This window comes from Plectrocnemia conspersa, unplaced genomic scaffold, assembly GCF_051122295.1.
Source record: "Plectrocnemia conspersa isolate PC_06_02 unplaced genomic scaffold, ASM5112229v1 ptg000010l, whole genome shotgun sequence".
Taxonomy (NCBI): Eukaryota; Metazoa; Arthropoda; class Insecta; order Trichoptera; family Polycentropodidae; genus Plectrocnemia; species Plectrocnemia conspersa.
In genome coordinates, this window is record NW_028277174.1 from 19,539,547 (window position 1) to 19,549,985 (window position 10,439).

Here is a 10,439-nt window from a genome sequence, read left to right on the forward strand (position 1 = left end):
ACCTACTGCGCCGGTCGACAACCTTTTTCGCTTCCGTGACCTAAATATCGCGTACGCTACGCGAAATACACCCCCTATCGATTATCATTACTTCTCGCGTACCCGACACTGCCGACTGCGTAACATACTCTCAGACTAAACTCGAGACTTACATCCACCCAATTTACAATCGAAGCGACTTATTGCTTACTATAATATACCAGCAATACTAACAATCAAATTTAATCAATGCAGTGATTTTCCTAACCACCATTCAACTAAAACTAGTTATGAATCAATCTAAAACCATCGATAAAAATAAACAGTTTGTTTAGTAATATTTTCGGTATTTTTAAAAAATCGATCGAAAACATGTTTACGACCGCTACAATTTACGATATTATTTAGAACCAATACATGCGCAGAATGTGTACATACATAGACATAAATAATAAATTGTCGGCCATGAACTACTAAATTTTAAATTAATCTTGAAAACTTCAACTGCTTACGGATACGTTTGCTTCATAATATGATAAAGAAAGTTTATAAACTCCTTTTGTTAGCATTTCATTCTACAAATGTTCTATGGTTTGCCATTTTTTTTAAATTGATTAAGAGAAAAACCACTGCATTATTTACCTTACGGAAATACAAATAATTATAAATAAAACGCAATTTGGTATAATGTTTTTAGATTTATTAGTCTCCTGGGTTTGAGCGATTTTTTATACGTTGAGATGTTATTATGTAATACCACCATCTTCCAATTTAAAAAACGGTGGTACATATTTTAAAGGTGTCTCATTTTTTTTTTTTAGTTAATTGATAGGTTAATTCTTCATCATCTAGAATGCTGTCCCACAATTAGGTTTTAAATATTGGAGCTCCAATTATGGTTCTTCGAAACATGTATTCTCCTATATTATGTAATGAGACTGGGTTGTATAAAACAATGCTAGAAAATGCAACTAAGACGACAATTTTAACTGGCTGTGCTAATATTTATAATACCGACCGACGTGCCTTTTAACTTCAAATATTGTAATTTTGGGTAAGACTCTTAGAAATATTATCTTTAAAATACTGGGATTAAATTAAGATCACCTCGCTTTTCTCATGATCAAAATTATATATGCAAATTGTTCTAGAGCGTGTACTTCTAAATATTGAATTCGATTTTGAAGCAAAATTGCAATCTCGGGATTTCATGATTACAATTTGACAATTCTGAAATCGTGTGATTGGTCCCGGGAGTAGAAATATCATCTGAAATCAGTATATATACTCGAAATAACACAATATTATAGATTTTTATATTTTTACTATGCACATTATGTTCATGTAGCGTTTATTAGCTCAATCGCCCATTTGTCTAACGTCATATTAAAACATTTTTCATTTATATTATATTCATAAATGTATACAATACATAATCTTACTTTGAAATTTCTTGCTGTAATTTACTACACAGCTCATTAATCAAATGGCAAAATAAGGTAAAGACAGTAGTACGTTAATTAACATGACTATTCTGAAATCAATCTAGGTAATAAAAATATTGAATGATAGACCTGTACAGTATCGAGTGACAGGCTTTAATTTTTTTCCAGCAATCGTTCAGGAGATTTGGGAGTTTACGGAGTAAAACTACTTGATGAGAAAAAAATTCCAAGATTTTTTGTGAATTAAAAATAAATGTGTGGGCAATCTTTTAATAAATCCTCAGTCAGCTGCTAACACTGCACTATATTTTTAAGCTACATCAACTTGTATTAAAAAATATTTTCATATTGAATTTATAGCATAATCTTTCTTATGAATAAGAAATATCAATTGGTCATTCATTTTTATAGGACAAAATATTATTTGATAGCCACTAAGTTGACTTAATAAATAGATTATCACATTTTCACGCTGGTGACTTTCTCATTCATATGGCGAGCTTAAAACTAATTGAATTCAACAGTTTTCAGATTATATAATATCTGACAGACATCGTGTTTTGCTTAAATTCGATAATTCCAGGTTTAGTTTGCTAATGATATAAAACCAAAGCTCATTAATAATGATAGAAATTGTAGTTTTATTATTAGTACGTTATTTATTATTCTTGAAGTTAATGACATCGAATAAAATGTTATTTAATGAATTCTTGTTTTTTATCTTATATTTTTATTTTTTTAAATTAATTATCATAATAAAATTACTCATATATCTGACGTCGGTATAATTGCGGTTTTTACTCTTATAGCAATAATTTAATATAAGCATGCTGGTCAAATTAAGTAATATTAAGGCCGCACTCTTGTTAAAAAAATTGTAGGCGTTTTGACGTTTACATAATTTCGTTTTATTTTAGTGGCAAACAACCTTGCTGTCAAAATAAATATCAAAAATATAAAATTATCGTAATAAAACCCGACCGTATTTAATTTACGTCTACAATTACGATTAAAAATGGTAAACGTTATTAAACTAACCAAAAATGTCATATCTCTTTCAAAAATAATGACCGGTTAATTGGTTCCATAGTACGTTCGCGGCTTGATCGGTTCCTCTGCTCTTATTTACGGATCTTACGCTGCGATGCCAATCGTCAGAGCTGATGAGCCCGTACGCAAAGATGCCGTAGAAACGAAGAAATTGTGTCGACCCTCAGAACTTCCTCTATATCCGACTCCGACGTAACTATTTTTATAAATAAATAAATAATTAGTCTTAACCAAGCTAAAACGAAACATTGGTTGCAGCTCGATCGTATCGAAGGTCAAAACAGAAGAACCGTCGGATATTGAAAAATCGCTCGCTAAACCCATAGCGATTGTACGTGAAAATGTCTTTAGTGTGTTAAACGAAGGAAAAGGCGCAATGAATAAAGTTTTAAAGACAACCAGTGATACAGCGGAAAATTTTAAATGTTCGTATAGATATTTTAAACGTATTTCAAAATAGTATTTATATTTCGTGATTAATTTTAGTCATCGTCACTTATTTACGAGAAGAAGATAACGAAACGCAAAGAATCGGAGCTGTTGCAATGGGAACTGTGACTGGTTTTATATTTGGACTGCGAGGAGGCCTGATTAAGGTTTTGTTTTATTATAATACTACATAAAATATTCATTCAAATATCACAGTATCTTTTCTTTTTTAGAAAGTTTTCTACAGTTTAACGGGCACGGGAGTAATGGGTGCTATTTGTTTCCCGGAAGAAACAAACATTTATCTAACTGAAGGGAAAAAGCAAGCAAAATTATTAGCCAATATCGGATATAATTTCGTATATGGAAGTAAGAATTTTCTGAAATTTCTGTGAAAATTTCTGATTTTAATGTATTTATTTTTATTTTAGTAAAACCTGGTGATCCACAGCCTGAAATCAACTTTCCTGATATAAAAATACCTACAAATTTTCAAGACGTTATAGACTTAACGGTTAACATTGGAAGTTCTATTAAAGAAACTGTTTTACCCTCAAAATCTAAAAATGAATAGCTGTTTTTTAAATAATTATTTATTGTATAGTTATGAATAAATACATTTGTTTATGTAAAGTTTTGGTGTAATTAATTCATGTAAAATGTTACTTCAGATCATATAGTAAATAAATACTAAAACAGTTGTTTTAAAGAAATATGTGCATTTAAATAAATACTTTGTTTCATAAAACAAATTGTTTGTGCATTTATGTAAGGTGATTCTTCGGATTTTTTATTCTGAAGATTCGTTGTAAAGAGTTATTCATTAGGTATTCTCTGTTCTGACTAATGCTCACTCGCTTGCGCCTAATCTGTCCAACAGTACTGCACGAACAATTATTTTATATATTGTTCATTTAAATTGTCCTCGTTTTGTAAAACGTTAGCAGTACTGGCTAATAAATTAAATTTGAATCAATGGCATACCAATACACCTTACAACTATTTAATTTTTCTGAGACTTGTAGTATACATAGATTAAATTAATTTGTTGCACTGACATTCATTTTGATAAATCTATGAAAATTTTAATGACTAAAAAATAGTAATAATGATGTGCGCATATACATCTATACGCAGATGTCGAATGTGGAAAAGTCCAAGTTAATCAAATTGGTGTAGCAGATTGTTGAGTCTGAAGTAAAATAGTCCAAGATTAACTGATGTTGGTTCCTCTCGAAATAAGTTATATCGATAAAAAGTTGTATCACTAAAAAGGCAGTAAAAGTATCCCTATTAATAGAAAAAACAGGAAAATTCCATAATATAGCAGAGCAACTAATTCTTCCTGACACTAAAGTAATAATGAATACGACATTGGGAGCTAAGGCAACAATATTTAAGTTCAATTTCATTATCGAACGATACAGTCAAGGATAGGATTAAAGACATGACATATAATATAAAAGAACAGTTAATTTCAGGAGTGCTAACAGTGATTTTTCAGTATTATCTATAAAATCAAAGTAAAGAAAGAAATCAATGTAGAAGTGGACATTGCGGTTTTGATTTCAAGGAAACAACTCGTTACATAAAAATTATTTACAGAAAGCATATGTTAATAAGAACTATTTTGACCAATATTTGACCAAGAAATGTTTTGTATTATTTTATTGTAATAATTTGTTGCTTTTTTTATTCTTTTCACTACTATTTTTCAGGCGCGTATGGTGAGATACTTTCCCTTTTGCTCGATCGCGTGTTAAGTGACGAGTGAGAGATAAGGGCGTGCGGAACGCATGTAACGCACGCCCTCATCTCTCACTTACTCTCGTTACTTAACACACGAGCAAGCGAAAAGGAAAGTATCTCACGGTACGCGCCTGCTATTTTTATTCCTTTTACGTTTTTATTCTATATGCTAATAAATGTGTTCATTTCTATAAATACGCAAGACCATCTATTTAAATAACCAGCAATACATTTTAACCAATATTTATTATTATGAGATTATTGAGCAGGAAATTAAGTCTCAAGAACGAAGTAAAATAAATAGAGTTGAGGTGTGAATCAATAGTGAATCGTCAATTATGACATTTTGGGAAAAATTCAACATCAAAGATGCAGTAAACTTTCAAATCATGGAAAGAACTAAAATCAACAACAATGAATCATGTATGGAAAAAATTATGGCCAGAATGCAGAAAAACTACCAATGCATCTGAATCTCTTTCAGAAATTCGAACCTGACAAATGAGCTTGGTTTTAAGAAGGTGATGTGATCGTTTAACTAAATGCTGATAGAGAACCCCTTTCAAATGAAGAATTAATCCAAATAGAAACAGAACAAGTAATTGATGAGGAGCCAGAACCAAACGTCTGCCAACATTTATCTGCAAAGAATTTGTCTAAAGCACTTTTTCATTTTGAACAAGGAATAAATATCGTTTTTCAAACTGATCCCAACGAAGAACACAGTGCTAAAATTTCGCGAAGCATTAATACAGCCATTAGCTGCTACAAAGAACTACAAAAAGGAAAGCACAGCAACAAACGTTGAACCAATTTTTTCAACCATGTCTTTCCATGACAGCACTGGCAGGTGGGACTGATGACACCATTATATTAAGTGATTATTCATGTTGTTCTTCAGGCTCCGATTAAAAGCGTTCAAAAGTTTATTTTTGTTTTGTCTTTGCAACATATTAATGCAGCGATACTCAACATGCGGCTCGCCAAACTTTTATGTGCAGCCCTACACTCATAATCGTTGTTAAATGTTTTCAAACGTCATGAATTGTTTTCAAAGCTTTTAGTTGCACTGGAACAGTCGCCCACTTGGACGAGTAGGAATAACTCCCCACCACTGGTGCTTCTTATCTCTTCCGTTACTTCAGTGCTTCACTTATCTCACTCACACTCATCGCCACGCACCAAGAACCTGGTTTGTCTAAAATAGCGAAAAGTTTGTCTCATGAAACCACGTTAATTTTTAAATAAACGAATAAATATCTAATTTTGAATATTTTTGTGTATTTATATTTTTTGTTTGTTGTCCATGAGCGACTTGGTCTAAAACTGTAAAGGTGTACATGTATATATATAAATATATAAGCTACAGTATATTACATGTTTAATACATTAGTACACAATGATTAGACAGATTATGCATTAAATATGAGTTTTAATTAAAGTTTATAATGCTACATTTCGTCTACGCTTTTACTAGATAGAGTATGCTTTAACCAGTAAGTGTGTGAACTCTCGAATGTAAGTAAGTTACATTGTCAATGAACAAGATTTGATTTGATTCGTCAATGAAAAATCATTATAGCGTGTTGTCAGGGACGAATCACAGATGTTTTCAAGGATAGTGCTAATAGGGAGCGTGTTCTCTGGAAAAGAAAGAATTTTTTCGTAAAAAATATGTTTAATCAATTAAATCATAAATCAGAATGAATGAGAACATACAAATTTTCAGTATTATTGCTACACAAATTGAAATTTATTTTTAATACATCAGATTAAGCGAAAATCATCTCCTCTCTACGTTTCTTCGTAACTACAGTTCCGGGCTTATGCTGGGCGTCTGGATGGTTCATCAATTCTGGCGGACATGTTGAAGCCGAACTTTGTATCAAAACTTGTTTCAGATCGTAGAAAACGACCGAATCCTCTTTAGTCAAGAACGTTACGGCCTTTCCTGTCTTTCCTGCTCGCCCTGTTCTTCCGATACGATGGGTGTAGTCCTCGATCGACTTGGCCATGTCGTAATTGATTACAACACTAACGTCCTTAATGTCGATACCTCTTCCGGCGACGTCCGTGGCGACAAGAATATCCTTCGATCCATTTTTAAGACTCGCCAAAGCAAAGTCTCGCTGCTCCTGTCCTTTACCACCGTGCAGCGTGCACGCGTTGAAGCCCAACTTTTCTAAGCCTCGCGCCAAAACATCGGCGCCCTTCTTTTGGTTCACGAATATTATAATCGGCGGCTCGACTCCTCTTTGCAGAATCTCCGTCAACTTCCTACGTTTCTCGGCTTCGCTGATCATGTGAATCACCTGTTCGGTTCTGTCTACTGGTTTACCGATAGAGCCGATGTAAACGATAGCCGGGCGCCGCAAGTAGTTTCTTGCCAATCTCTCTACGGCTGTTGGCATAGTAGCCGTAAACATGACAGTTTGACGATACTTCTTTTTGCTGTGATAATTAGCTAACAGAATGGCAGCGTCTTCTGCGGCTTCGGAATCAGGTTTTAGATTAGTCACAGGCATGAACTCTAGAATTTTTTGTACGTCCGGTTCGAAACCCATATCTATCATACGATCGGCTTCGTCCAGTACGACATACGTGCAACGATTCAAAACTAGATATCTATTTTCTAATACATCGATGAGCCGACCGGGAGTAGCTATTACAATTTCACAGCCGAGTCTCAGCTTGAAACCTTGCTCTTCTCTCGACAAACCGCCCACGACTACTACTGACGTTATTCCGAGAGGAATTCCAAATTTGTTTGTTTCTTCTTCGATCTGCTGGGCCAATTCCCTAGTGGGAGCCAAAATGATAGCGTACGGTCCTTGATCTGCATCTTCCTGCCTCTCCACTTTGGGTAGTGATTGAATCCACATCAGGAGCGGTATAAGGAAAGCCAAAGTTTTACCCGATCCGGTTTCTGCGACGCCGATAATATCCCTATTTTGTAATCCGATCGGGATCGCCTGTCGCTGAATAGGAGTAGGGGTCTTATAGCCGACCTTGTTAATAATTTCCATTATTTCGTCGGGTAATCCGGCTTCCTTCCAATTTCTGATAGGATCGGGTATTTTTCCTCCTTTAATGGTAATATTATAGTCTTCTTTAAATATACGCCAATCTCTTTCCGTCATTTCGTCTCTTTCTTTTTCTGACCAATGTCTGTCGTCCCACTTTTGTTTGTCTTCCTTCTTCTTCACTTTTTTAAGTCTTAATTTTTCACGTTCTTTTTCCAAATCTGTTCTTCTTTTCTCGAGTAAATTACCATAGAATTTACTATGATCCTTCTTTTGCGCTTTTATATCGATACCTGCGATATGTCCACGTCCGAAAAACTGCACTTGATGTCTATCTTTATATAGTTGGTTATAATCGTTAGACGTGTCTTCAGAAGCATCCCAATCGAACACAAATTTCCTATCGTTTAATCGGCGAACTCTACGTTTCTTTTTAATGAGACCCAAATATCTCGCTTTTATGGCCTCCTCTTCTCTTTCTTTATCTTTATTTTTAGCATATTCTTCGTTCGGTCTTTCAGCACGATTTTTTTTATCATTTGAATCATTTTTACGATCGTTAGGGTTAAATTGTTTTCTATCTTTATTATCTCTTATATCTTTATCGTTTCTTTTGTCTCTATCGAATTCCTTTTCCCTCTTTTTTGGCTCTTCTTCGACGGGTCGGCTGTCGAACGGCTTAGAATCCATAACGCTTATATCGAGAGAGCTAGTGGTCGGTCTTACGATGTTGGCCCTAAGAGCGGCCACTTCTTCCTGCCTCTTTAGAAGCGCCGCCTGCGCTCTTTGTTCTTTAGTCAAATAAACAGGCTTACTTCTAGCTTCTTCTTCAGCTTTCTTTTTCGCCAGAAGCTCCTCGAGCGAAAGCGGCTCTCGTTTCGCGACCTTTAGCTTGGATTCTTCTTTAAGCTCTTCTTCATCTTGTACATCCGTGTGCGATTTCTTTTTATTTGATTCGTCATCTCGGCTAGATCTAGATTTGTCAGACTTTCGCGAGTCCCTTTCGTGGTCTTTTTCGCGATGATCTCGCTTGTGTACGGGACTTTTGGTTCGGTCCCCTTCCTTGCGTTTGATTTTGTCTCGATAATGATCCCTATCGTCTCTCTGCTTTTCGCGCTCCTTTTCTCTGTCTTTATCTCGGTCTCTATCCTTATCGCGTTCTCTATCCTTGTCCCTGTCCTTATCCCGTTCTTTTTCGCGATCGCGTTCGCGTTCTTTTTCCCGTTCCCTAGTTAGTTCTCTTTCTCTCTCGCGATCTTTGTCTCGTTCTCTGCGCTCTCTCGAACGAGAGCGAGATTTCGATCTGGATCGAGAACGTCTACGTTTGTCGTTAACCATCGTTTCTACAACATAACCCAAACACGACGCAAAGCGTATCAAACGTCAAATCTAATGATGGCCTAAGTGTTGCTATCGCAAAAAATTATAAAGTCGCGGCCTGTAATATAAAACAGAAGTAAACGAAAAGTAAAGTTTGAACGAAATGCAACTGCTCCAAATCCAATAGGCTCCAAAATGTGCATGAAATAAATCAAAGATTTTAATTTCACTCCAAATCATCTATTCCAAAAAATAGTTTATAAGGCAAAACGCTGTCCCACAACTGTACTTTTAATTGAAACTTCACTCGCTTACGATTTAGAATATACGCTCATTTATGCAATAATGAAAAATTATTTACAGAACACCATATATTTACTGATAGTGTAAACGTTTTAAAATGATATGTGCAAGGTTACAGCAGGCAGTGCTGGCGCTAAAAAATGCAGCACCCGAAGCAAAAAGCAGATGCGTCCCCTCCCCCTTCAAATACGTTTATGAATATTAGTACAAGATTATTCTAAAATGTGTGTTTCTTATTAAATTTTATAATAAAATATAATTTTTTTCAATATTGTATTTTTTGCGCAACTCGGCGAAACTCAATAATATGTGTTAGTGATTACATTTTTTTGCTGTTGCTCCTTTATGTTTCAACATAAAAGGAGCAGTCTTAAATTGATAGAAAATGTAATAGAATTTCTGAAAACAATCAATATTTTACGTTGAAAGTAATTCAAATAAATATAATATATTTATCATTGCTATAAAAGGTATAAATATCTCAAACACTAAGCCAACAATAATATAACAATTTCATTCACATTTTCATTTTAAACATTATTTTTAAACGTTTTGCGGTTGCCAAATCTGCAAAATAACGACTCAAGAACTCTCGGTGACCCAAAACGACGACTAGATTGTGCCAAATCTGACAATCGTAGAGAAAATGTTGTTTTCAATCCAATGTGTCTAATTGCCACCCGTCACCATCTGATTACTAAAAGTAAACATCGCGAAAGGAATAAAACTCATTTTAACGTTGTAATTAAAAAGCGGTAAAATTAAGAGCTAGAACGATTCACCGCTGCCATTTCTTTACCTGCTGATTAATTATTTTTATCACCGCTTTAATTATTTTTGTATGTAATTCTGTAAGCTATTTTTGCGATATATTTTTATTATTTGTGAAAATTTTATTTATTGACTTATTTGGCAGAATCTAAACTTTAAATTTCCCTCATGATAATACAATGTAAAATACCCAATACATAAATAAATAATAATGTGAAACCATATTGTAATTCTTTCTTCCCGATAATATAATATCAATAAATATATACGGTGACAATTGGTCCCGGATCCTGCGGGACAGTGCCGGATTCTGACTCCATGTCCCGCACGAATATTTGTTCCGGAATTAGAGATTCGTATATTATCAAAA

General features: G+C 34.2%; 2 protein-coding genes across 2 annotated transcripts; one reads left to right on the forward strand and one right to left on the reverse strand.

Annotated features, from left to right (window-relative positions):
- Window positions 1-2,283: 2,283 nt before the first annotated feature.
- Window positions 2,284-3,536, forward strand: Mic26-27 (MICOS complex subunit 26/27). The gene is made up of 6 exons (XM_088195200.1): window positions 2,284-2,442; window positions 2,515-2,666; window positions 2,733-2,899; window positions 2,961-3,070; window positions 3,137-3,272; window positions 3,335-3,536. The coding sequence occupies exons 1-6, from the start codon at window positions 2,440-2,442 to the stop codon at window positions 3,475-3,477; spliced, it is 711 nt and encodes a 236-aa protein (XP_088051326.1). The 5' UTR covers window positions 2,284-2,439; the 3' UTR covers window positions 3,478-3,536.
- A 2,528-nt stretch (window positions 3,537-6,064) lies between these two features.
- On the reverse strand, window positions 6,065-10,439 carry LOC148230865 (putative ATP-dependent RNA helicase DDX23). The gene is made up of 2 exons (XM_088195199.1): window positions 6,372-10,439; window positions 6,065-6,295 (listed from the first exon to the last, which is right to left on the reverse strand). The coding sequence occupies exon 1, from the start codon at window positions 9,011-9,013 to the stop codon at window positions 6,425-6,427; it is 2,589 nt and encodes an 862-aa protein (XP_088051325.1). The 5' UTR covers window positions 9,014-10,439; the 3' UTR covers window positions 6,065-6,295; window positions 6,372-6,424.

Bases quoted from the DNA above. Each gene is read 5' to 3' on its own strand.
- Mic26-27 (XM_088195200.1), top strand. The intron at 2,667-2,732 runs GTAACTATTTTT...CATTGGTTGCAG, and splicing joins CCTCTATATCCGACTCCGAC to CTCGATCGTATCGAAGGTCA. The intron at 2,900-2,960 runs GTTCGTATAGAT...GATTAATTTTAG, and splicing joins TACAGCGGAAAATTTTAAAT to TCATCGTCACTTATTTACGA.
- LOC148230865 (XM_088195199.1), bottom strand. From the start codon at position 9,013: ATGGTTAACGACAAACGTAGACGTTCTCGATCCAGATCGAAATCTCGC.